This window comes from Rousettus aegyptiacus, unplaced genomic scaffold (genome assembly GCF_014176215.1).
Source record: "Rousettus aegyptiacus isolate mRouAeg1 unplaced genomic scaffold, mRouAeg1.p scaffold_m13_p_3, whole genome shotgun sequence".
In the NCBI taxonomy this organism is placed as follows: domain Eukaryota; kingdom Metazoa; phylum Chordata; class Mammalia; order Chiroptera; family Pteropodidae; genus Rousettus; species Rousettus aegyptiacus.
This window is the reverse complement of record NW_023416306.1, coordinates 30116682-30141595: the sequence shown is the minus strand read 5'-3', so window position 1 is coordinate 30141595 and position 24914 is coordinate 30116682. Positions and strand designations below refer to the sequence as shown.

Genomic DNA, 24914 nt, shown 5'->3' with positions numbered 1-24914 from the left:
CACAGACTTTTCCCATTTCATATCCTTTTGGCAGGTCACCTCCTACACAGGGATAATAATAGCACGTGGGCACCAGCTGGTGAGGACTGTGTTAAGCATAGTGAGGAGGAGAGGGAGAAGCACTTTACGCTGGGGTATTTGGATCAGAGGGCATGGATTACAATTTAGCCTGTATGTGGTTGTGGAGGGTTTTGGGGTTAGGGATTAGGTGTATCTTGGTAAGATCCAATTACTTGCTTTCTTGGAAAGCCAGGAGCTTAGGGAAGGAAGGGCTTCACAGGTCTGCAACAAGGAAGGACAAAGAAAGAAATATATACTTGCAGCAGAACAGAGCAGCAGCCACAAATCCAGAGGAGCAATAGCAACAGAATGGGACATCCTAGATCCTGCGTTGTCTCCTTTATCCCTGTGAGACTGAAGGCTTTGATCTCATCCCTATACACAGCCCTGATCACTCGTAGGTGGAGTGGCCCTGAGTGTGTCTTCCCCTCTCTATGAAAGACTAAAGGGAGTTGAAGGTAGGATAGCTCCAGAGGCTGATATGATAGAAACAAGAGACGTGCCATTGAGGTTCTCTGTGAGGAGCAAGGGGAAGGTCAGAGCTGCCTCCATGTTTACCTCTTCATTTTTGGCAGCCACAGCTGCAGGCTTGGCCTCCGAGGCCAGCCGGCCATAGTCACTGGTCAATTGGTTAGCGAGAGGGCCCAGTTCCTCAGGGCTGGTGTTTGACTTGGTTACCTGGCAATAATGTAAAAGGTAAAATTATGTCCAAACTTGGCTCTCCAAGGGTAGTCCTCTTATACTCTCTCAAACTTACCATCTCCTGAACGGTGACAGCAATAGCTTTGGCTGTCCGCACCATAGTTGTCTGGTAATCCACAAAGGAACCTTCTGGTTCACCCATTGGTCCTTCGTCTAGCTGATGGGGGAGGATGGAGGAAGGGGTAAGATAGTAAGGGGTTCTGCCACTGTGCTTAGGAACCCTGGCCCAGGGTAGCATCAGTGTCCAGAGGCACCTGAAGACTAACCTGGTTGATGGCCTGGGTGATGGAGTCCACCATGCCACCGACGACCCCAGCAGCACTGGCTGCCTCATTGAGGGTTGTTGTCAGGTCCTCTACAGCCTCTGTCATCATCTGCACAGCCTCTTCCAGGGCTTCCTGGGTGTGAGCTGCTTGCTGTGGAGCAGAGTGAGTGAGTGAAGAGGGGTCCTGTTCTTGCTTCTCCAATGCTAACGAGTAGCAGCCCCTCCTTCCCAGCCCACAATACCTTGGGGTTACCGCCAGCCTCCTTGGCTGTGTATAGCAACTGCAGGGCAGACTCTGCCAATGTTTTAGTCTGGTCTAGAAGTGCCATCTGCTGCGGGTGGCTCAGGGTCTTGGAGGCAGCACCCACTGCAGCCAGGGTGAGCGGCTCAAAGTATTGGGCCATCTGAGACACCTGAGGCAAGGGGTTGGAATGGGGGTCAGCTGGACAAGGTACCCTCTTTAACCCTACCCCCAGGACTCCCCACTTGTCTTCCCAGGTACCTTGTGTCCCAGCTGGGAGGCTTCAGCTCGGGCAGCACTGGCCAGTGGTTCAATAAGATGGGAGATCTCCTGTACCGCAGTGAGCATCTGAGTGTGCAAGGCCTGGGGAGAAAGCAGACTTTAGCCCGGTGACCTGGAATAGAACCCTCTAGTTGCACAGGACCCCTCTCTTCCTTCCATACCGAACTAACTGCCCTTGGCATGTTCTATTTTCTTGACGTCTCTGTGAAGCCCACTCCTGAATCCCCCATCTTCTGCAAGTCTGCCATCTCTCTTCCCAGACACAACCTTTCACATAACCATCTTCCCCCTTACCTCTTGAGAGATTCCCTCGCGGGGAGCAAGCTGCTGACTGACTGCAGCAAGGGAAGCCTGGTCTAGGTCCCGTAGGCAGCTGTTCAGAGCTGCAATGGCTGCCTCGCACTCCAGCTGCCCTGGAGCTTTGTCCCTGCAGACACATCACAGGCTCCAATACCAAGAACAGCCCCTTAAAACAAGGCTAGCCTATCTTTCCCTATATCCCCCAAATCTTGGCCAACAAGTATCCTCCAACACTATTCCATCTAATTGTACCCAAGTGTCCACCCCTCCATTCTGCCACAATGTATGTCCCCCAGTCACACCAGTTCTCTATCCCCTCAATACCTCATGCTTGTAATAAGCTTCTTGATAGAGTCTGAGACGGTACGGGAGTGGCTGGCCAGCACTGACCAGCGTGGGGGGTCCCGGGGATTGACTGCCAGGGCCCGGGCTGTCTGGATCAGGCCCCCAGCACTCTCCAGCATTGTCTTGGCAGATATCACAATGGGCTCCATGGCAGCCCGGCCCTGGGGAGAGGGGAGGGGAGAGGTGTCTCACAGCAACTGAGATGAGGTTGCAGCTAACCTATCAGTTCTCCCTTCAGGTTGCCTCACCTCGGGACTGATTTGGGCAGGAATGCTGGCGAACTCAGGGTTGGATGCAAAGGCACTCAGATTGTCCACAGCTTCCAGCAGAGGGGCTGTTGCTGCTTGGCACTGAGCACGGTTTTCCTCAGTGAAGGCCCCGTCTAGTGCCTGGAAATGAGTACGAGAGAGGTCCTCAGGATGGACTGTGGGCAAAGAGGGTAAAGCCCAGGTCTCTCTCCTGGGCTTAAAGGTGCAGGCAGAGGCTGGTGGTGACCAAGGTGGATAGGAAAGGGCTTAGGCTCAAGAAGAAGGGTTTTGGTATAAGGCTTGGGGAAAATGATGGAGGGACTCAGGGGAGAGACTACACAGGTCAGAGAGAAGCTGAGAATTCAAACACTGGGAACCTTGATGGTCTTGACAAGATTGGCTGTGCTGTTGGCCACCTCCTTGGCTGACTGTACAAACTGGCGTTTGGCAGTAGGATTGGCAGTACGAGCAGAAGCCAGGCGGCAGCTGTTACACAGGGCAGAGGTGTGTTTGGCCACAATGGTGGCTGCAGAGAGCACCTGAGGAGACAGACACGTGGAAGAGCCATGATGAGGTTAGGAAGGAAGTGTACACACCCAGGAAGGAGCTAACTTTAGGTTGGGGGATGGAGAGCAATACCTCTGGAGGTCTAAGTAGAAAAGACAGAGTCACCGGAAAAGTCAGATTTGAGAGACAGAGATACTCAAAAATGAACAGGGTATGGGAGCAGGGCGAGATAAAAGACATACATTAATGGAGAAATCCTAATAGGGTCAGTAAGAGAGTAAGTTCAAACTTCCATAGAGAAGTTGTGAGCTTAGCAGTAACTGAGAGAATGATGAGATACAAGGCAACTACCCAAAGAGACCATGTGTAAAAAAAAAAGGCCAAAGATGGCTCTCAGTCTTCTCCTTCCCCATACTCCCCTCATCTTCTCTTTTCCAATGGACCAGTCCATCCTGGCTTGGCATCCTTTCCCAAACTGGCCCATGATACCTGTTCTCTTGAGTTACCTGGGCCTGGGTACAGCCAGGCTCCCCCAAACTCTGACAGGCCATTTGAATTGCCTGGTTTGCACGGGCAAACTGTGTGGGCTCCACCAGTCCTTGCTGTCCAGCTTGGCTGTTGGGGTCAGAGACACCAACCAGATATGCAGCCTGGGGAGAGAGAAGTTTGAGAATGAGGAATAAAAAATAAGTATTTATTTCTCAGGTAGGAATCGAATAATAATAGTGAAGACAAAGGGGAGTAGGGGTAAGTTTAGTGACCAGGGTTCTATGTGACCGGAGGTATTAACAAACTATATGAAATAGATATTAACAAATTAAACAAGTTATTAAACAATATTAATAAAATTATTAACAAATCAAACCACAGTTAACAAATTATTAACTAAAGGTACTAACAAACTATACTGACACTATAGAAAGCCCCCCCGTGCAAAGATTCTTTTAAAAATACAGTTCTAATACTATGGAAGGTACCAGGCTAATTAACATTTATAACACCTCCGAGCTTCAGAGATCTGGAAAAAGGAAAGGGGAATGGTGTAATGATTGCCAATTTTTTTTTTATGATTGGAAGACTATCATAAGTTTGACTTGTCCTTCAAGCTTTGCTTTCCTCTTTATGCTTTTTTCAAAAATCAGTTATGAATACAGAGCCAGCTCCTCAATAGAACTGGGCAACAGGAGGTAGGGGAGACTGAGGGAGCAGGATGTAGGCTTTGAGGGAAGCAGTCTGAGATGATGAACTCTCAGGTCAGTATTAAGAATTCAAATACTAAAGCAAAATACTCTCAGAGCTGATAGGTTGTTTTACACTTTATAATGTAGAAAAAGATGAAATTAAGTAGTAACTCAAATAACTGGATATTTAGTCACTGGTACTATTTAAATAAAGTAATAATTATGTGAAGAATTATTTGTATATGCTAATTAGTACATATCAAGAAAGCCTGGGCTGGAAAAGGCCCAATGGTTGGACAGTGTAATCATAACCCAAAGCCCCAGGGTTTGGGAGTGACAACAAATTTGAATTGTTGGGGTCTTGTGATTATTGACAAATATCTGCACTTCAGGAGGCAGAAAGAACCCCTGTTTCCACAGAGCTGGTTTTGCAAACATAACTTCTTGATTTATTTATGTGTGTGTCAGGCTGCAAAGTGGGGAAAGGAAAGCAGGGGGCATTCCAGGAACCATCTCAGGAGAATAACCTGTGCAGCTGCCTCGGTGAAACCACAGAGGGCCTTGGAGGCTGTGGAAATTGCCTCTCCAAACTCCGGCAGGTTTCCGTTCTTGGCATTCTGGGAGATGCCAGTCATGGCCTCACCCAGTACCTGAGGAACAGAGGGTATCAGGAGAGTCAGGTCCTGTCATCAGAGAGGGTAGAGCAGCCCCTGGTTAGCTCCATCTTCCTGCCCTCTGCCCTGCTGGGTTCCCAGCTGCACTTACCTTTGAGTTTTCCATTACACTGTCCAGGCAGCCAAAGTAGGACATGTCATTGATGGGCTGGACTGGGTTCTCTAGGAGTTCCCGGACCGTCTGTGTAGGTGGAGAACGGAGTCAGACACCTCCCCTACCCCCAAATCCATAATGCCTTCCTCGACCTCAACCCATCAGCCTGCCAAGTGCTGACCTCCAATTCTCGCAAGGCATTGTCACACTCTTTCTGGCCTGGTGCCTGCTGGGTGCACATGGTGATGAGCTGGTTGATGCTGTCCGTCACCGCCCTGGCAGGAAAAGAAAGCCGAGTAAATGGGCGCACAGATCATTCTTGAGTCTATATACATGGTGAGTCTTTAGCTATTTCTCTTTTGCATGGAACCACTCCTAAGCTGGGGACATCTCATGAAAAGCTCCCCCCCCCCAGTCTCTCCAACATGCTAGGGTTGGGCTTCCCTGCTCCGACTTACCGGGCAGCTGCAGCCAGCTGACTCTTGAGGTTGGGGGCAGCAGGGTCTGTGGACAGTGCCTTGGCAGCTAGAAGTAGTTTGCTTGAAGACATGGAGATACCCTTCAAGTTAGACACGACCTGGGCCCGGTCCTCTTGGCTCTGTTGAAGATGAGGAGGTCAACATATTGTCTAGTCCCTTATCTATCTCCAAAAGGGATCTTCTGTCCCAGGCGCTCAAGTACTGCTATAGACTTGGGAGGGGAGGGGGCCAGGAGCAGGGCAGGACTCCATGGTCACACAGGTGCCTCCTATCTAACCCTTGAACTAGACCCTGTGACTCCATACCGGAGCCTGTCCTGCCATCTCAACGCCAGCTTCCAGGAAGGTGTTGAAGTCTTGTCCAAATCGACCTGAGGCTCGAGCCAGGTCCTGAGGGGTTCCCCGAGAGGCCTGCACCAGCTCTGTGGCTGCCTGATTCAGCCCAGCAGCGGCTTCATTCAACCGGCTCTGAGCTTCTTGAAATGTCCCAGTGCTGGGGGGAAGCTGCAGGGTCAGAGAGAAAGTCAGATGCAAGGATGGAGAATGATATGAGGGAGAACTTGGTAAAAAAGTTCTGGGAGGTGGGCCCGGAGCCTGGGATTGATGAAATGAGATAAATCTGAGATGTAAGGGTCAAGGTGAGGTCTAGAGGTGGAAGAAGCTTGGAGTTCTTCAGCTTCTACATTCCCCCCACACCCCGTCCTCCTACCGAGTTACTCAGGAGTCGTTTGCTGGCATCTCCCACTGCTCTCAGGGCATTATCCACATCTCGCTGGCCAGGTAGGCAGCTGACACAGCGGTTCAGTGCCTGGGTCACTGCTTTAGCCACCTGAGGTAGGAAGGAGAAGGGAGTTGTCAAAATGGGAACAATTTGAGAGATCCCCTCCTCTACCCATAGGACAGAGAAGATAATTGCTCTACTGCCTCTGAAAGTGAAAGAGGAAACGGTATGTTGTAGCTGAGCAGGCTGAAGTTAGGGTATTAATGACAGTGATCAAACTTCCCCAAACTTTGTGTTTAGCTGGGCCTCTGCTGCAGTCTGAGATACTTGTACTAGAATAGAGAGAAAGTGTGAGATACAGAGAGATCTCAACAGCAGACCTTAGAAGCTATCCGGGTCAGTGTGGATGAAGCTTTGCCCCAATTACAGTGGGCCTTCTGGCAGGATCTGGGGAAGAGGGAAAAAGTACCCCTTCCCAATACCTGACCTGGGCAAGCCGCTGCTGACTCTCAGGGTCCCCTGGATGGCCAGCTGCCTTTTTTGCTTCCTCAATGAGGCTGCTGGCCTTGTCTAGTACATCACTGGCCGTGTCAAGCACAATGGCCTGAACCGCAGGATCTGATGTCAGGGCAGCTACACCTCTAGCAGCCTGGGCCAGTGACCTCAGTCCACCTGCCACATCTCGAGCTGCAATACCTAGGGAGACAAGAGAGAAGAAAGGAAAAGGCACCTTCATTGCCAGGCCCTGATCTTAGTGGTTTCCTCTGTCAGCCCTGACCCTCGATCAGCTCCTATTCCTCTATCCCCCTTACCATAAGCCCCATTTTTGGCCCTGCCCACATACCTGCATAATTCTCATTGCCCTGGGCAACCTCACCCAGCAGCTGGGCGATGGCAGAGCTCACTGCTTTGGTACTGTTGCCTAGGTCCTGGGCACATTTCTCCATCTAGGAATAAAGGGAGAGTCTCAGGGGGTAGGGGGTTCAAGTACAGGAGGGACTGGGAAGAGGGAACTTGAGAAGCTATTTGGGGAAATCTGGCAATTTAAATGAGATTTTGGGCAGCTCTGGGGCATAGGTGGGTAGAAAGACATTAGGGTTTGAGTAAGAATAAGGTCTTAAGGATACTTACCGTCTCCCCAGGTAAGGGTTTAAGCTTGCCCTCTCGAGCTGCTGCCTTCACCTCTTGCAGGTCTCTCTCTAGATTCTGTACCACACTCAGTGCAGAATCCATCTCCAAAGGCCCGCATGCTTCCTGAGCCTATAATGATATGAGGGTTTGGGGTATAGGAGGTACTGCTGTATCTGACTGATGCCTCGGGTTATATGATTATCCCTGTTGTAGGTTATTCTGCAGATTCACCATCATCCCAGGACTCTACCCTCATCTTCCAAAAAGAGAGCCAGCTCCCATACCTTTTGGGCAGCGGTGCGAAGTTCAGCCAATGCTGTCCCGAGGTTTTTAGCACACTGACTCAGCTGCATGGCCGAAGCCTGGTCCTGAATTGTTGGCACGGAGGCCTTTGCGGCTGCCACCATCTTCCCACCTGGCTGTTGGGGAATAGGCAGGCAGATTGAAGGTACCATCCTTCCTCTGGGCTTAGTACAGGGACTGATGATAGACAGGTCATGGGGAGCACTAGGGCTCAGTACTAGGACAGAGGCTACTGGCCGAGATTTAAATTGTAAGAGCTCTAGGGGACTTAGAAGGGTGGGAAAGGTCTGGTCTGAGAGGTAGGGAGAGGGTGCCTTGCCTGCAGGAAGCTCTGGCTGGCAGCAATTAGGGCTAGCTGGGCGCTGGGACTGTCAGGCTGAGCTTGGCTCCCTCGGACTCCCTGCACCAGCAGTGGAATCTGCTCTGCCACAGCCTGTAGGTGAAAATGTCATGAGAATTACTGCCCCCCCGCCCCGCCCCCGCATCCACAGCCTGGGGGAAAGTCCCTCTCCTCTCATACCTCCTCTTGCCCTAACATGCTTCCTGGAGTCTCACCTTGCAGCTCTGCACTAGCAGGGGCTGGGGGCCAGCAGAGGCCTTGGGTGTGGAGGCTGCATGTTGGGCTGCAGCAATAGTCTGTGTAGCTGAGGCTGCAGCCTGCTTGGCTGCATGCTGTGAAAACAGAGTAGTCAGGACAAGCCCCAGGCATTCTCATACCCTGCCCATGCCATCCTCCAAGGAAATATTAAGTGACTCTCTCTGCATATCCCTCCCATTTTCAGTCTTCCCAGGGCACCCACATTCTTTTACTCCCAGTTTATTTCCCGTTTATTCACCTCCAGGCGCTGCACCAGCTTTTTCTTGATGGCATTCTGTGCAGCTGCATTAGTTGCCATGCGTAGGCCCTCAGCTGCCTCCCGAAGCCGCTGCTGCTGCTCCTCGCTGTCAGGGTGGGCAGCTGCTCCCTGAGAAAAGTGGACAGATAGTCATTCCTGTGGATCCTAAATAATCTCTGCTCTGATTCCTCCAGACTTAGACCTTTCCTCCCAATTTCTAATATCCTTACTGAACGGTAATCACCAATGAGACAAGCCACCTCAGCCAAGCAAATGAGAAACCTTGGGAAGACCCTGGATTCCCTTTGGGATGCTGAATTCTTAAGGTGGAATTGTTTCTTCTCCTTTTCTTTGGGGAAGAGGCCATGTTTCTCCCCTTACTCTCCAGAAATTAACACTAGCAAATGGGGGTGAGCAGGGCTCTCTGGGACGAGGAAGATGTAGTTTAGAGCAGGGATCTCAACAATACTAAAGCAGGAAATCTGGTTAATCTGGTAAACTGAAAAACTCCAGGTTTGGAAGTCTTTTGACTTCTTGACAGTCCTCTGCACCCTGTGTCCCTGGGTCTCACTGCCTTGTCTTTGCAGTGTTAGCAGTGGAGCCCCTGGGACTGAGGCCTATAGGCATACACGAGAGAGACCAGGAAACAGAGGGGTCCCAGGCAGGTGGTGGCAGGAAAGTAAGGCAAAGTAGAAACAGCAGACCTTGGACTCAGAGGAAGAAAAAGGGTATTGTTGTCAGTCAGTCATGAGGACTTTGGGAATCACACTGGTTGGAAGCCTGGGCCACCATCCCCCTGCAGCTTAGGGATATGTTTACTTATGAGTGCTCCTGTATTTTTTTGCTTGTATTTTTTGCTTCTCCTGGGTCTTCCCATCAGATGAGGGTGACCATCTGGACGGTTCTACTTCCCATCAGGGCACAGTCTTGGAGTCTGCACAGTTTCTGTACCTTGGCAGCCTCCACCATCTTGGCTGTGGCATCAGCTAGGATCTTGGCAGCGCTTAACAGCTTGCGGGAGTTCTCCAGATCACTTTCCCCTTCAGCATCAGCCTTGATGGCATTGACCAGGTCAGAGGTGGCCTGGGCTAGGATGCGGGCCTGTCTTACCATCTCACCTACGAAGACAGGGCACAATCAGGTAAGGAAGCCAGAGATACCAAGAAGGTACCAGGGCTGCAGGGAAGTGGTGTAGACATGATAGATAGGGCTTTTCAGGACAGTAAAGAGACGGGGGAAAGGGGAGTGCAGAATTCTCAAGTGATATCCCTGGAGTTAGTGTTTTCTGGGTTTAGGATCTTGGAGATACACAGATTTCCTAGTGGGCTTTGACAGGAGGGAAAATGGGTATTTTTAGCAAATAGTCTTGAGAAGATGAGACATGTTTTGTGAAGGCTTTTGGTGGTGACAGAGTGGAGAGGGGAAGACTATCTCCTAATAATGCTACTTTTCATCTATTTTTGTATACACTTTGATATATTCCTTAAATGTGCCAAAAAAGGCAGAGCAGGGATTACATTCCTGCTTTTCAGATGGAGAACCAGAGGTTTCAGAGAAATTAAACACCCAGTTTGTGCTAAGTCCTTAGGGTGAGTTAACAGGTCTGCAAAGGAATGTTCAATAGGCCTGGCAAACCTCACTGGGGTTCTTTGTCTTCCCAGGGGAGATGTCCTTACCAGCATCACCCATGGAGCTGAAGATGTTCTCAGTGACAGTAAGGATGGTGTCAGTGGCCTGGTCATAACGACCCGCAGGCCCAGCCCCTGTGGCATGGGCCCTCACGTGCTGCAGCAGCTCATTCAGGGCCTGGGTGACAGCTGTGGCTGCTGCTCCGACGCCGCGCAATAGCTGCCCATCCTCTGTGGCTGCCTGGGAGGCGGACACACAGCCCTCCACGGCTTTGGCCACTAGTCGTCCAGCCTCTACCAGCTGCTCTTGACAGACAGGTGAGCTGATTGTAGGTGCCACCACCTGTGGGCAAACTGGGTGTCAGATGTAGGGGAGGGAGAGGAGTTATGAAGCAGGGTGTTCGTAGTGTCCACAGAAGTCACTGAGTTGGGTAATGAGGTCTTGGGAACCAAAGAAATAAAATGAGAGGCTCTTATGTGGGTGGCAGCATCATCACTTAGTACGGGCTAGAGAAACCTCTGGGACTCACCTTGGTACAGGCTACCAGTTGGGAGGTGGACAGCGCACACTGTGTTGCTGCAGCAATAACCTGGGTCTGAAGCCCTGAGTCCTCTGTCCGCTGGGCCACACTCTTGGCCTTGAGGACCAGGGCAGCTGCAGCACTTGCCACTGCTTTGGCTAGCTGCATTAGCATGTCCTGTGGAAAAAGAGCAGTCAGCATGGCCCAAGACTGGGCTTGGGATACCTGGACCCTTCTCAGAGGCATAAGCTGGTTCATTATTCCGACTCCAAAATCAGGACAGTGTATGCAGAAGCACCAGAACCTAACCCAAGCCCCTGCCTTGAGCACCCAGTAGGACAGAACCCCCACCGAGGAATAAACCCACACCAAGAAAAACAGAGCCTACACCAAAGGGAGACACGTGCGAGGCGGATACACTCGGTCAGTGATGGGAGGGAAGGACAGCGCTGTTACAGTGCATTAGAAAGGAGGCTCCTCCAGGGGTCCTTCCCATCCCCAGCTTCTTTTATCTATTCCTTCTTAATCTTGGTTAAAAGCAGTCACCCTGGAGTCTTGGGAACAAGTCCCTGTACTACCCTCCCTGATCCCATTTTCTTAGCCCTTCCTCCTCGTCTCCCATCACGTCCTGCTCCCCCAGGAGGCTGGGGGGAGGTACAAAAGCGAGTGTATGCGGCTCAGATAGGACAAAGCTGGGAAGGCCCAGGCCAGAGGCCGTTACCGTGGGGGGATCAGGGGGAGATCGAACCCCAGACCCTCTGGGTGCACATATCTGCATGGGAAATCCAGGATGACAAGTCAGCTGAGGAAACTGGCATGGGGTAGGGAAGGGGAGGGGCTAGAGGAATAGTGTCCTCAGGGTATAAATTCTAAAGGATTGAAGGCTGTTCAAAATGTCCTCAAGCTAGGGCAAGTGCTACATATGGGAAGGACAGGGAAAATATGACAGGCGGCTAAAAAATATCATCAATTAGGGCCAAGGATGAACTAGTAGGTTAAGTTTGGATTCAGAGGTTCTGAATTCACATCTCCTTAAGAGGGACTGGAGGTTCCCGGTGTCATTCCAGAAAGAGGTTCAGGTTGGCTCTGAGGGGTCAATTCAGAGTAGCAGGACTAGGAGCTGGACTCAGGATCAGAGGTCACCTCCTAGAAGTTGGGGTTCTGGGGGTTGGGTAAGTCACCAACCTGGAAGTGGGGGTCAGTATCACTTTCCCCAATTTGCTGCAACAGCTCCCCACTGGCCTGGCCCACGTTCCCAGCTGCTTGCAGCAGGTTCTGACGGGGCTGTGGAGAGTGAACACCAGTCAGAAGCTGCCCAACCGCTGCCCACATGTCCGTGGGTCCTATGTGCCCATGGGTCCCACACTTTCATCCTGTGGCTTGGACTGACCCCTTCTCTTTGGGCTTGAACCCTCTCTTGTCCCTAGTGTCAGCCCTGTGGCCCCTGACCTCAGCACTGGCTGGCTGGGCACTGCGCAGCAGTTCTGACACTGCTCCCGCAAGGCCCTTCGCTGCCTGCAGCAGGGGACGGCCACTGCCGCCTTCATCCTCCAGCAGGGCAGCCAGTAGCTTCACGCCACGGGACATCTCCGTCAGGTTGGAGGAGATCGTGGTGACTGCACAGCCCACTGCAGTATAGTCCGTTTCTGCAGGGTCCCCTGAGGGTAGGAGGAGGAAGAGCATGTATGAGAGATAAGGCAGGCTAGACGATGGGATGAGAAGGAGAACAGTCATAGGCAGTTAGTCATGCACACGTCCTGAGGGAAACATGTACACACGGTCCTTTCCATGAGTCAAGGTGTAGTCACACCAGAGCCAGTAACACTCGTGCTTGCACATGCTCGCCCTCCACCACCACACACAATGAGCTTGGTGTCCAGCCTACCTGCTGTCAGGTTCACCACGGAGGCAGTACCAGCTGTGATGGCATCTACCTGAGAGTGGATCTCATGCTTTGATTCATCCATCTTGTTCTTCCGCCAGGCCTTAGAGGCCTGAAAGAGATACAAACTTCAAGATTTCCTCTGCTTTGGTCAACCCCAACCTTATCCATTAGAGTCCCAGCTTCAGTACCATTGGCTTCTCCTCCACCCCATACTCACAGCATCCTGGCCCAGAGGGGGCAGAGTGTCAAAGTCATCTAGAGTGGCCTGAGCAGCCTGCACAGCCTGCATGCTGGAGTTGATGGTTCCAGTGAGTGCTTGCTGGGCTGAAGTCTACGAGGAGAGGAATAAGAGAGAACATTTAGAGGAAAGAAAAGGTAAAAGAGAACTGAGGCTAGGGAGAAGAATACAAATAGGGACAGAGGAAAAGACTGTGTAACTTCTGGCTAGGCCCAGCTGAGAGGTGTGGGGAGGGGCAGGAAGAGGGAAGTGTTGGTACTGTGGTGGCAGTGAGGGCACTCTTACCAAAGGAGGCATGTGTCCTCGGTGCATCTGGCCACTGGTAATCTGCTGCTGGGCAGGTGGCATACTGCCCACCTGAAAATTCCCAGGACCAGAGGCTCCAGGGCGCATGATGGCAGGCAGGGCCACAGAGCCATGCTCCACTTTACCCACTCGGTTATACTGCTGCTGAAGGACAGTCGACCTAGAGAGGGGACATACTGAGGAGCACTCATAGGCCTTCCTCCTCTCATCCCCTTCCCACCAGCTCCACTGCTTTTGCAGGTCCTGTGGTCTTGGAAGCTCTCATTATAGCCTTCTACCAGTTAAAGAACCATCCTAAACCCTCCAAGAGTCCTTAGAGTTGAGCCTTGCCTTCCCTGCCCCTAAGGGATAGGATCGGCCTAGCTCCCTTCGTACTTTTTGGGGGACACCGAGTCCTCTAGCATAGTAGACTCCTCATCTCCTTCCAGGCCAAAGTGATCTTTGCTTTTTTTCTGTGGAAAGGAAAAAGGAACATGAGTTAAAGAAGAGGAAGTGGGGAGAAAGGCAGCCTCTTCTTTCCCCAATCAACCATTTTCCAGAACCTGGGTCCCCATTGCTGAATGACGGGCTTGGGGAGAAGGTAAGAGAAGATAAGGAGAAGGCTGGGGGGTGGGGGTAGGGCAGGCAGTACTCACCTTCTTAAGAATGATGTCGATGTAGCCGGCAATGAGCTGTGCTATCTGCTCCCCTTCAGTTGTCTGTACTGAGTAGTAGCCATCTTGGTAGTCCCCGAAATCCTAGAGTGACAAAGTGGGGGCTCAGTGGAAAAGCCTGAATCTACCAAGGATGGGAGCCCCGAGGTCGAGCTGATGAAAGTATCTTCCTATGCCAACAGCCCTCTAGGAAAAAGCCCGCCTTTCTTTAATCTCCTATTTCTTTATTTTCTTCCTTGGAAAGAAATATTTTATTTCTGAGGAGTAGTCTTTGTGCTGCACGGTTTCAGACATGCCATTTAGTAAGTCTCTTTTCGCTCACTCTGATAAAACTGGGAGGGTACTAACATTTACTGTTAAAGTACCACACCTGAAGATCAGCATTAGTATTGAAAATTGGAAACTAGTACTTACTAATTTCTCTTTCATTGAGGCACGTCAAAAAGCTGGTGTCAGTTTCAATTCATAATACCAAAATATAAAGGCAGAGAGGAAAATTACAGTTTATACTTGTTGCTGAAAGAGGGAAGATGTGTTTTTCTATCACCTTTTTCTTCCCTCTGCCCAAGTTTCCTGCGATCTCAGCTTGCTTTCTATAATTTTATTCTATTGCTCTTTATGATTAAGTTTCGTTTACACAAAACTCACTCTCTTGGAGAGTGCTTCTCAACTCTAACCTCCATGTTCCTGCAATAGTTCCAGCTCTCCTTTTTTCTGGAGTCACGTTCAGTGCACCTGTCCCAAGGGAGATGGAAAGACCTCTGCAGCTGCCCCTTCTCTGAAGATTTCAAAGCCCTTTCTCCTCTGAGCCCCCAGGCTCACCAAGGTAAAACTCTTGGGAGAGGCAGCCCAGCGCTTGATGTTGGTGAGGTTCCATTCCTGGATCACCTCTTTGGTCTTCTCATCCACTCGCATCACACATTCCTTAGTGATGCCCAGAAGTCTGGGCACTAGCTTGTTCTTTCCTTTCATCTTTTCCTGTGAGACAGAATTGTCATTGGTGTTATAGGTCAGAGGTCAAATAAGAAATGGTCATTTCAGATTAAGACTATAAGTGGTGCTGAAATGGACAGGAGTGTTAAACCAGGGTGCCTAGGACTAGGACAAGGTTACTTTAGGGGAAAGGGAAAGGGAGGGAAAATGTAGGGTAGGAAGGGAAATGGTGGTGGAGAACTAACAACAGGCAAGTTTTCACAGGGTAGAGAATGAAACTCTTAGGGAATGCTGGGAAATCTGACTGAGGGCAGGTCGGACAGGAAAGAGTAAGAGCAAAATAAGGAGAGCAGTAAGAAGAGTCTATAACCCACCTTAACCAGGAAGAAGGAGACACCATATGTCTTGAGGGAACGGGCTAGCTTCACATAGCGGACCTTGGCCTCGATCTCACTCATCTGTCCACAATTCTTGTGTGCCTTAGAGAATGAAATGGGGGAAAGATTTAGCAAAATACGGGGAGGATAATATCGCAGACAAGGAGTTGAGATGTTAACTATAATGAGAGAGTATTATGGGAACACAGGAAAGGTTAGAGTACAGGACAGGAGAAATGAGAGGGTGATGGGCTGGGGGCTGATAAAGGATCTGCAGAAGCAATTGTTCAAGGGATATAGTTGAGGAGCTTGCAGACATTCTGGAGATATGAATGGATCGTTAGGAGGTAGAAGGTCAAATAGAAGGCCTTTAGGGCTGAGTACTCAAAGAGTGGGGATAACTTCTTAATTTGAACAAAGATACACTTTTCACAGTAATTTCAGGTGTACCATCTTATTTGATTCTCCTATCAACCCTACGTAGGGCAGGTACTGTTATCCCATGTTAGAAGTAGACAAAAGAAAACAAGAATATTGAAAATTGAATTCCATGGCAAATGCAGTGAAGGAGCTGAGACTAAAAGCCCAGGTCTTCTGTATTCCTGGCACAGGAGAGGTGGGAGAATAGCTTAGTGAGTGGAAGCAGGGTGGAAGCAGACGGGCAGGGATGGGGTCCATTTAGTCAGTAGGATTAAGCAGCAAAGCTCCCGGGTCATCCCAAGCACTTTCCCCTGCCCCCATTCACCTGGAAGATCTTACGCTCTCCCTTCTGCTTCACATACTCCTTGGGCAGGAAGTCCTTCAGGCTACACCAGAAAAGGGAGGGTCAGCATGTCGTGGGCAGCATCGGGGACATATGGGCCATGGACTGTGGGCCTAGGGCTGTGAGGACATGTCTAGGACAGTGTTATCTTTGGGGAGAAGGAAGACTGTGAGGGAACAGAGTCTGGATTGTCTCTGAAACTGAGATGACTTAGCATTAGCTCTTGAATGCAGCCTGTGTCTCTCCCTACAGGGAAAGAGAATGAGGGAACTTGAGGCTCAGTCCCTGAGGAAAAAAGGGTCAAGAGCACTATTTCAGGGAACCAAGAGCAGAAGGAGCTAACCAGAAGAATGACTGCACCTGTAGGAAGCTGAGAAAGCCAAGTCATACTCTACATTTTGAGAAATATCAATGAATGAAGACTTGTGGGACTTTTAAAATCTAATATTCCCTATAAGTAAAACTGTATCCTATTTCCCTCTGGCTCCTGCAATAAAATTCTTTAGAGAATCTCAAAAAAGTTACATGCTTGCTTAGGACATAGGTGGAAGGGGAAGAAATCTGGAACACATTCATAATCCACATGGGGCCAGTGAGGAGACAAATATCTGATGGAAGCTTAAAATGTACCCATGTGGGTCAAACGCAGGTACCTCAGGAGAAGAAATGGGGTGAGAAGGCCTGGGATGGAGATAGGCCTACTGAGGTCACAACAGCAGGGAGTCCTGCGCCCTGATAGGCTGTAGGATGTGAGTTACTCACTCAAGGAAGCCAGCCTTGTGCTTCTGCTCATTGTGGGGCCCAAACTGGATCTGGCATTGGAAGCCAGCAAACTCACAGGCCTTGTCAAAGGAGACAGGGTGGGAGCCATTCAGGATGTCATCTCGCGCCTGGACCACACAGAGAAAAGAGGGGAACGTTGCATGTGGGTGAAGGAATGCCCTTCACTATGCTTCTGTCCCCGCTCCCTTCCTCCACTACCCCGGGCAAGTCCTCTCACACCTGCACATATAGAAGGTTCAGCTGTACGGGGTCCCGGGAGTCCACGTTCTGGTCTGAGTAGAAGAACTTCCTTCGCAGCAGAAGTGTCTCATGCTCCTCCACTCCCTGTTCCCTCAGTGTGCGGCCATGGTCCAGCCAGTTCACTGGGACACAGAGAGTCCCCTCATTCACAAGCCCCCAAGGTCCCTGTGCTGTCTGGTCTCTGGCTTTTGGTTTATTTATTTCGTTTAGTACCTTGTCTCACTAATATGCTAATTTCAGTAAGTATTAGCCTTTGTTTCATTACTGATACATCCCTAGTGTCTAAAACAGTGTCTTCTAAGCTGCCCCCTGCCACCCAGACCAATTCCAGTGCCCTCCTTTTTCCATTTCTGCTTACACTCATCATCTGTGTGCAACTTCTGCTTGAGTTTTTCCATCTTCTTTTCATCTCGCAGCAGTGTCTTGTCCTTTCGTAAGGTCCCCGTCACCTCCTCCTTCTTCTCTTCCATCAGCTCTCGAACCAGAGAATATTCATCATGGTTGGTGATGCCTAGGGGAGGGGAAGGGGTTGGTAGCATCCCAGGCACTACATCCACATCTTTTGACAGAGTTGGAGCCTCCCTGCTTGAGTCCTCAGCCCCACCGAAACCCCTTACCAATGCGGGCACAGATGGTCATGAGCATGTCGGTGACAGTCTTAGAATCATCCACCATGATAGTTTTCACAGTTCCATCTAGCATACGGATCTTCAGGGGTCTTTGTTTCTTCTTGTATTCCATGGTGTCCTGTTGGGGCAGGAATAGGAAATAGGGGCCCGCTTTAAGCTGGAGGTAGTACTTCTTTTTTACATGGCCAGAGGAGAAGAAAGGAGATTATTAAAAGAAAAACTATGATGGTTCACTCAAAAGCAGAATATTATGACCACCATTAATACACAGAAAGCATAGAAGGGGGTGCTGAAAATAGGGAGGTGGAATGGGGAAGCCGATGGAAAAAGATGTTGGTAGTCCTTGATGAAGTGACACTTACCCCATTTCGGAGCATGTAGTAATCCAAAGCTTTCCCGGCCTCCAGCCATATACCCTTTTTGGGGTCATCATCTGACAGAAACAACCCAAAGTCGCTGGCTAAAAAGAGAAGATGGATCACTTCAGACATATGAGGACCCCAATGTGGCTGAATGGCTGCATTGCTGCCCCTTACTATTTCCCCAGTGACTCTGGGCCTAGAGGGGAGGAGCGAGCCATGGAGCATCGACCTGAGGGATAAGTAGCCTTGGGGGACAATAAGGTCATGCCTCAAGGCCAAGAGCCTGGGAATACAAGGGACCAAGAATTCCCACCCCAGCCACCTGGGTAATCAGACTCACGAGGGCCAGCGAGGGCCTCTGGGATACGCTCACGAATGATGCGACAGGCGTCGTATACCATGGTGGACGGCTCGAACTGCATCGTCTTCACCACATTTCCAATGCTGATCTTCAGTGAAAGCGCAACCATGGTGGCAGCTTCTTCTCTCCAGCCTGGTTACACCTGGCCCATGGCATTGGGCATTAGAATACCCTTACTGAAGGAATGGGATCCCTCAGGTAGAGTCCCAAGGAGGGGTGTTTTTGAAAGGGACTCACCGAAGCAGTAGTAATGAGGTTGTTTTAGTTTTATTTAATAATTTTATAGAGTGAAAGATTTATTACATCAGAAGGGCTAGTCCTAACCACCTACGACATCTAAAGGAGAGGCTAGTCTGCAAGGTGCAAGAGCAGGTCTGAAATGCAGTGTGATCTGAGGACAGTACCCCATCCTCACCACTGGAATCTGTGCTTCCCTTCTTTCTTCTGAGTGTCTTTCTCTTTCCTCTTGTCCCTATTCCTTTCCCAGCCCTTTCCCTGCCTTGTTTTCACCTTTTCCTGGTTCAGTCTTTTTCTCTCTGTCTTCCATTAAATCCTGCTGGCTTTTCCCTGTCTGGAATTCTTAGAGCTCTGCCCCGACTCATCATGTGACCTTCCCTACAAAATGAAGACGTATATTAGATAATTCCCAAGGGCTCTTGAAGCCTGCAAACACTGATTCCAGCTAGTCTGGCAAGGAGACCAAACACTGGCTGTTCAAGCCATCCAGGCCCACTCTTGTCCCAGCTTTCCTCTAATTTGAGATACTGGGGGCTTCCCTGAGGAGCTTGGCTCCATATTTGGCTTCCCTGGCAGTCGAGCTAGAATTATGGCCCTCCAACCCAAAGAGATCTCAGGAATGATCTAGTCAACTCTTCAATTTTACAGATGGTGAATCAGACCCCGTGGGGGGTTAGGGGGGAGGAGTTTCAAGGCAGGTCAGTTCTTCTCAGTCCCTGCTCTTTCTAAGTTACCAAGTCCTCACTACAACACCTACGCGTGTTCCTTTTCAGTAAGTCCTTCTCAGAATCTGTCCTCTATCTTAGCTGCCTCCCCTGATGGTATTTTCAGTGTCTCTGAGGATACCAGACCCATCCTGCCCTCCCCTGCCTTCCTGGCACCACCTCTCAGTGGGCTGGAGGAACCACTGGAGGCAGCAGGTGGCACACAGTGCACAAGAGGACAAGTTTGCCCTGTAGCTGATGATGTGACCAGCCTGGTACAGGGATTGGTGCCTCTTAGTAACTAAGAGAATGAGTGCCTCCAGGATGCCCATTCCCCTTCTGGCAAACTGCTAGCCCCAGTGGGGAAAGCAGGATTAGGGGGAAGGGTGGAAGCAGAGGTAGGGATGTTGGGATACAAAAGGCAGTTGAGAACCAGGCAAGTTGGGAGGGGGCATGTTTTTTGGGGGGAGGTGAAGTCATTAGGAAGGACGAGGTAAGCAGGATTGAAAAATCTAAGTAGAAACAAGGGAGAAGAGGCAGATGTGGAAAGAGTTTGGGTCAGGGTCTGAGAGACCATTTCTGACCTTCTAAATAGTCCAGAGCAGGGGTCTCCAACCCCTGGGCCGCAGACTGGTACCGGTCTGTGGCCTGTTAGGAACCGGGCCACACAGCAGGAGGTGAGCAGGGGGCCAGCGAGTGAAGCTTCATCTGTATTTGCAGCCGCTCCCCAGCACGAGCATCACCGCCTCAGCTCCACCTCAGATCATCAGGTATTAGATTCTCATAGGAGCACCGGTCCCTGGTGCCAGAAAGGTTGAGGACCACTGGTCCAGACTTTCAAAAGAGAAGAAACCACAGCTCGCTCTCTACATCTACTCCCAAATGAGGGGACCCGCCCAGTCTCCCCAGTTCTAGCTTTCTGCCCACCTCCCCATTCCTTGGGCATCTCGCCCAGTAGCTGGACAGACCTGGTTGTGGAGTCACTGGAGAGCTGGAGGAAAGTTGAAGTCAGAGGAGCTGAGGGCAGAACTGAATGGATTCCCCACTCTAAGCTGAAATTCCACATCTCCCCCCATTTCCTCCGGACATATAGACACCCCCTCCTTACTCATGTACGGAAAGCTCTGGTGAGACCCCGATAAGGGAGTTGAGTCATGCCTACCTACCCTTACTCACAGGCTGGTCCTGAGCAGACAGCTACAAAGCCACAAGAGGGTGAGGGAGGAAAGAGAACTGAAGAGTGAATTGGGGGTGATGAGGATATAAAAGAAGGCCCCTGGAACTGTCCAAGGAAACTATCCAGTTCTTGCTCTGGCCTGAGAACTTTGCTCCCCTATCCATCATGTTTTATGGAACAGCAACAATACCCTCTCCCCCAAGTCCCCCTCCCAGAGAACTCCTCCTCCCTCAAGACATTCCTGAGATGCATTCCAGAGGAGTTGGGCAACTAGGGGGAGGGGGGGGGGAATGCAGGACAGAAGGTCAAATCCCAGCAAGGAATGGAATGTAAGTGTACTACGGGGTATATGGAAAATACAGTCAGAGCAGATACCCACAAAGGGAGTTGCAGAAAGACAGGTAATTATAGTGAGACAAAGGGAGACGGAAAGCTGAAGACAGTCAGAATAGAAAAGGGTTGGGGGAGTAACACTCAGTCTGTTACCAAATTTGGCCTCTGAGTCTGCAACCGCGAGCAGGGGGAGGAGGGGCGGGGGTGAGGGTTGTGGGTGAGACTGACATATCCGGCCTCAGGCTGCTGGAGGCTCATTTAGGGCTGGACCGGGCAGCTGAAGGGCTGGACCTGACCTCCTCCAACACAGCCTCTCCTCAGCTACACCTCTACCCACGCATATTCATTCTCCTCAAATGTACCCCAGCTTATGCACCAAGCTCTTTCCCACAAAGCTTACACTGTCTCTAAGTACACATTATCTGAAACACGCAGCCTCTACACACAACCGTGTTATCTTCTGGTAATGACCCTATCCCAGGCACACAGCTTCCCCACAAATACACCTCTCTTTCAGCAAGCAAGACAGTTGTCTCATATTACCCCTCCCATTATAAAGACGTTCTCCCTCCATTCATCTAGCAAGCATTTCTGAAGACCTGCTGTGGGGAAGGCCCTGGGCTAAACTCTCAGTGGCTGGGAACCAAGAGTAAGGCCCCTACCCTTTGCCCTTGAGGGGCTCTCAGTCAGCTAAATACAGAATTATAATAGAGGGCGGGATGTAGTAAAAGCAAAGAAGCATAAGTTCTGGGGAGTGATGGGGATCAAAAAGTCTCCATGAAAAGTGTCCTTTGAAGTTAGGATTTTAAAATAAAGATAATAAAGAATAATAGTGATCTATCTTTTTATTGACTATACTATAAACTCCATTGCTTTGTATACATAATTTCGTTTAATCCTTACAACAACCCTGAAAGGTAGGTGCCTTTCGTTATTTACATTTTTACAGCTTAGGAAACTGAGGTTCTAAAAAGCATTTGTTCAAGGTACTTGTCCAAAATCACAGAGCAAATATGTTGTGAAGCCAGAATCTGAACCCAGGTCTCTCTGACTCCAAAGCCCAAGCTCGCTCCATTATACCAGCTGGAGATGGGTCAGGGGTAGCATTCCAGGCAGAAAAAAAATAGCATAAACAAAGGTGAAGAAGTAGGAAATCACGGAGGCACATTCAGGGAAGTGAGTAAACACGCTGGCTGAATCATAGGGTACCTGCAAGGGAGCAGTGATGGGGAAGTTAGGAAAGGCGAGGGAGGACTAGATAGAAGTATGAGAAATTTTTTCTACTAAAGGGCAACAAGTGGCCAAGAGAGGGTGTGAGCTGAGAAGGGACATATGCAGAACTGAATTTTAGGAAAATAACTAGAAACTTGGTTAGGAAGACACTGCATTAGCACAAGTGAGAGATAATGAAGCCAAAGATAGAATAGCGGAGAGAAAGATATTGCTCAGAAAATTTAAGAGGTAGAACTGACTGGACTTGATGACAATCTGTCATGTCAACTCTCAGGGACCAGGGCCCAGTCAGGCTGGGGTCCCAGAGCTTCCTGTCATTAGTAGCTCCTCAGTGGCTGGGGTAGCTTGAGTTTAAGCAAGAAACAGAAGGGGGAAAAAAGGATCAGGTTGTGCTGGGAATGTCATGATGAGGCTGTGGTTAGGGGATGTGGTTAGGCTGTGGGAAAAACGGGATGGGGATGTGGTTAGTACCAGGTAGGGGCAAAAGGGATGAGGTTAGTATCCTGTGTCAGATGGGTACTAGACTTATTGGGGTGATCCCTTCATAACATATATGAATATCTAATCACTATGTTGCATACCTGAAACTAATATTGTATGTTGACTGTAATTGGAAAATAGATAAAACAAAAATTAAAATGCATGTACATATCCTTTTAAAAAATTAAAAAAAAAAAGGGTTAGTTACTGTATTGGGCTGGAAATGGGGAAGACAAGGTATACAGAAAGGCTGGAGAAGACAGGAATAGGAATAAATACATATGTAATCAGTCACCAGATCGGGCTGGGGGAAGGGGAAGAATAATTATGTGGAAAGTGGCTAAATCAGAAAATGATGAAGTGAAGTCAGAGGCTAGGTCAGGCTACAGGAGGCTGAGAAAAATTGGGGCTGTGGTCAGTGGCTAAATTAGGCTAGGATGGGGGGGGATAGTGAAGGGACACTGACAGTGTCTAAGTACAGCTGGAATTGCGGGGCGGTGGCGGGGGGCATGGGATGCAACCAGTGGCTAGGTCAGGTTGGGTAGGGGATAGTGCTATGGTCAGTGGCAGGGTCAGGCTGGGAGTGAAATGGGGGTGTGGTCAGTGGCCTGGCTGGGCGTGGGATCAGCAAGACCCAGTTTCCTCTTTGGGTCTCATTTCCTCTTTTCTCTTTGGGGAGTGGGGGAAGGGGATCTACAACTGGACCAAGAAATTAAGGTGGCTTAGAATCAGGGGAAGGCACATAGCAGGGACCAGGGGTACTTGCTAGTTGTGTTGGACTGAGGGTGGGGTATTCAGCAAATGAATGAGTGGGTGAAAACTGTGGGAGAGAGCTATAGTGATGGGAAAGTTCAGATTTGGGTGAGGATAAATTAAAGTAAGACATGTAGATTAAGGGGTGGAAAAAGAGGCAGAACTGAGGCTAGGACTGGATGATAAGATGAAAAACATGGGAGAATTATAGGCAAGGGAAGTATTCTGTTAGGGAACATGCGGGAAGGGGGTGAAATGCAGGGCCAGGGATGACAGTTGGAGTGGAGGGCTTAATATCTAGGAAATGAAGGAAATGAGTGGCAGTGGGGTTGAACTTTCAGAGGATTCAGTCATCCCTTTATCCCACAGCAACAGCGTTTCCTTGGTCTTCCCCCTTAGTCACCAGTCTCCTCTTCACTAGGCAGTCCCCACATTATGACTAGGCCTCTCGTACATCTCCTGGGTCCTTTTCCCTTTCCCACCTTTTATCATGTAAACAACAGAGTCCAGGAACCCCTGCCCCTCTACTTTAGTGGCCATAGCAAAAGCCTTGGGCTTAAAGAGTAGAATAAAGAAACTGGAATCCCGGATGCCTGCAATTCTAGCTGAAGTCCAGAACCTGAAATTTAGTTTGTTATTTCTCTGGGTCAAAGAAGCTGTTGCGACTACATGGGAATAAGAGACCTCCTCGCAAAACAAGAGCATTTACCTACTGTCAATCTCCTAAATTTTACCTGCCTGAGGTCAACTACCCTGACCTCAACTGCAACCTTTAGAACTGCCCCTAATTCCTAACATTAACCCTGATCCTAATTTGTTTACTGTTTCCCAATACAGGCTTCAACGTTCATCCCTTTCCTAGCAAGCAGCTCTAACTAACCCTGATCCCTAACGCTGACAGATTTTGTTTTTCTTTAGCACCACCCCCCTTACCTTAACGCTAAATGTTGACCCCTAAACCTACAGCTCATTTGTCACTTGATTCCTGACCTACTCCTTCAGTGTTTAGCTCTAATATTGACTATGTCGTGGTTCTCTAATCCCTAAAACTGAACTTCTAATCCAATTCCTGCTGATGACCCTGAACTCTAACTTTAACTTTGACTTAATGTTGGCCATCCTGGGAAATAAAATAATGACCTTAATCCAAACTTTACCTACATAAACGGACTCGACTCACGCTAATAACTCGAAATTTTAACCCTAGCTCTAAAACTCCTAAAGTTAACCGGATTCCTAAATCCAACTCAACTAACCCTAAACTCACCCACTTACCCGCGCTATCAGCTAACCTCAAAACCGATACCCGCCCTGCACCTCACTGCCACGCCACTTGCCATCTTCCTCCAAACCTATCCTAGATGACTGCTCCCAGGAAGGGCCTGGCTCCTGCAAAACGGCCTACTTAATTCCGAGCCCAAGCCCAGATACACTTGACGCTGACCAAGCCAACAAGACCCGAAACAGGAGACGCAGGATAGTCAGGGGCCCCGCCCGCCCATTCTCCTCCCGGGCCTGGCTTTGCGGCCCCACCCTGAGGCTCCCGTTCGGCCCCGTCCGGCCTACCTGAGCTGCCTGGCTTGTGCCCCGCCCGCCGGCCCGCTAGCCCGTTAGTTCTCCCGGTGGCTCTCGGGGTCCGGCCTCGCCCTCCCTTCGGCACTCTCTGGGCCACTTCCGTCCCCGGAACGTCCCCCACCCGCGGGCGGCGCCCTTGGCCCGCGCTCTATGGTTTGTAGAGACCGCAGGAAGCTGCTCTGGCCCCAGCTCTCGATGCTCAGGAGCCAGCTGAAGACCATCCGCCCTCCCCTGGCGGAAGCAAGGGTGCGGCGCAATCCGGAGGAAACGCCCGAACTGCGTTTGAGTTCCCTTTTAGTCTCTGCTCCTTCCTTTTTCTAGCTTGGGGCGAAGGCGGAGCCGGTTCCCCAGAATGCCCGCCCTCAGGGTGTGAGT

The 24914-nt window shown here is 50.0% G+C and overlaps 1 protein-coding gene across 2 annotated transcripts in view; it reads right to left on the bottom strand.

The window, feature by feature from the left end:
- TLN1 (talin 1) overlaps positions 1-24850 on the bottom strand; it is a 31488-nt gene extending 6638 nt beyond the window's left edge. Inside the window, exons 1-44 of one of the 2 annotated variants that reach the window (XM_016130277.2) lie at positions 24531-24809; positions 19573-19822; positions 18027-18189; positions 17687-17784; positions 17313-17442; positions 17054-17206; positions 16675-16817; positions 16435-16562; positions 15655-15715; positions 14907-15011; positions 14422-14577; positions 13582-13683; positions 13322-13398; positions 12926-13106; positions 12620-12733; positions 12403-12511; positions 11967-12175; positions 11703-11801; positions 10527-10694; positions 10045-10339; positions 9320-9486; positions 8369-8497; positions 8088-8204; positions 7852-7965; positions 7514-7648; positions 7230-7358; positions 6943-7045; positions 6586-6794; positions 6087-6206; positions 5684-5881; positions 5358-5497; positions 5081-5174; positions 4897-4986; positions 4659-4781; positions 3457-3600; positions 2821-2982; positions 2444-2584; positions 2175-2356; positions 1845-1977; positions 1530-1631; positions 1270-1440; positions 1029-1178; positions 818-919; positions 619-738 (exon numbers count right to left, since the gene is read on the bottom strand). In XM_016130277.2, the coding sequence (XP_015985763.2) occupies positions 619-738; positions 818-919; positions 1029-1178; positions 1270-1440; positions 1530-1631; positions 1845-1977; positions 2175-2356; positions 2444-2584; positions 2821-2982; positions 3457-3600; positions 4659-4781; positions 4897-4986; positions 5081-5174; positions 5358-5497; positions 5684-5881; positions 6087-6206; positions 6586-6794; positions 6943-7045; positions 7230-7358; positions 7514-7648; positions 7852-7965; positions 8088-8204; positions 8369-8497; positions 9320-9486; positions 10045-10339; positions 10527-10694; positions 11703-11801; positions 11967-12175; positions 12403-12511; positions 12620-12733; positions 12926-13106; positions 13322-13398; positions 13582-13683; positions 14422-14577; positions 14907-15011; positions 15655-15715; positions 16435-16562; positions 16675-16817; positions 17054-17206; positions 17313-17442; positions 17687-17784; positions 18027-18156 (5733 nt within the window). In that variant the 5' untranslated portion in view covers positions 18157-18189; positions 19573-19822; positions 24531-24809. Of the gene's footprint in view, positions 1-618; positions 739-817; positions 920-1028; positions 1179-1269; positions 1441-1529; positions 1632-1844; positions 1978-2174; positions 2357-2443; positions 2585-2820; positions 2983-3456; positions 3601-4658; positions 4782-4896; positions 4987-5080; positions 5175-5357; positions 5498-5683; positions 5882-6086; positions 6207-6585; positions 6795-6942; positions 7046-7229; positions 7359-7513; positions 7649-7851; positions 7966-8087; positions 8205-8368; positions 8498-9319; positions 9487-10044; positions 10340-10526; positions 10695-11702; positions 11802-11966; positions 12176-12402; positions 12512-12619; positions 12734-12925; positions 13107-13321; positions 13399-13581; positions 13684-14421; positions 14578-14906; positions 15012-15654; positions 15716-16434; positions 16563-16674; positions 16818-17053; positions 17207-17312; positions 17443-17686; positions 17785-18026; positions 18190-19572; positions 19823-24530 lie in introns of both variants that reach the window. The other variant, XM_016130278.2, reaches the window with a different exon arrangement.
- Between the last annotated feature and the right edge of the window lie 64 nt (positions 24851-24914).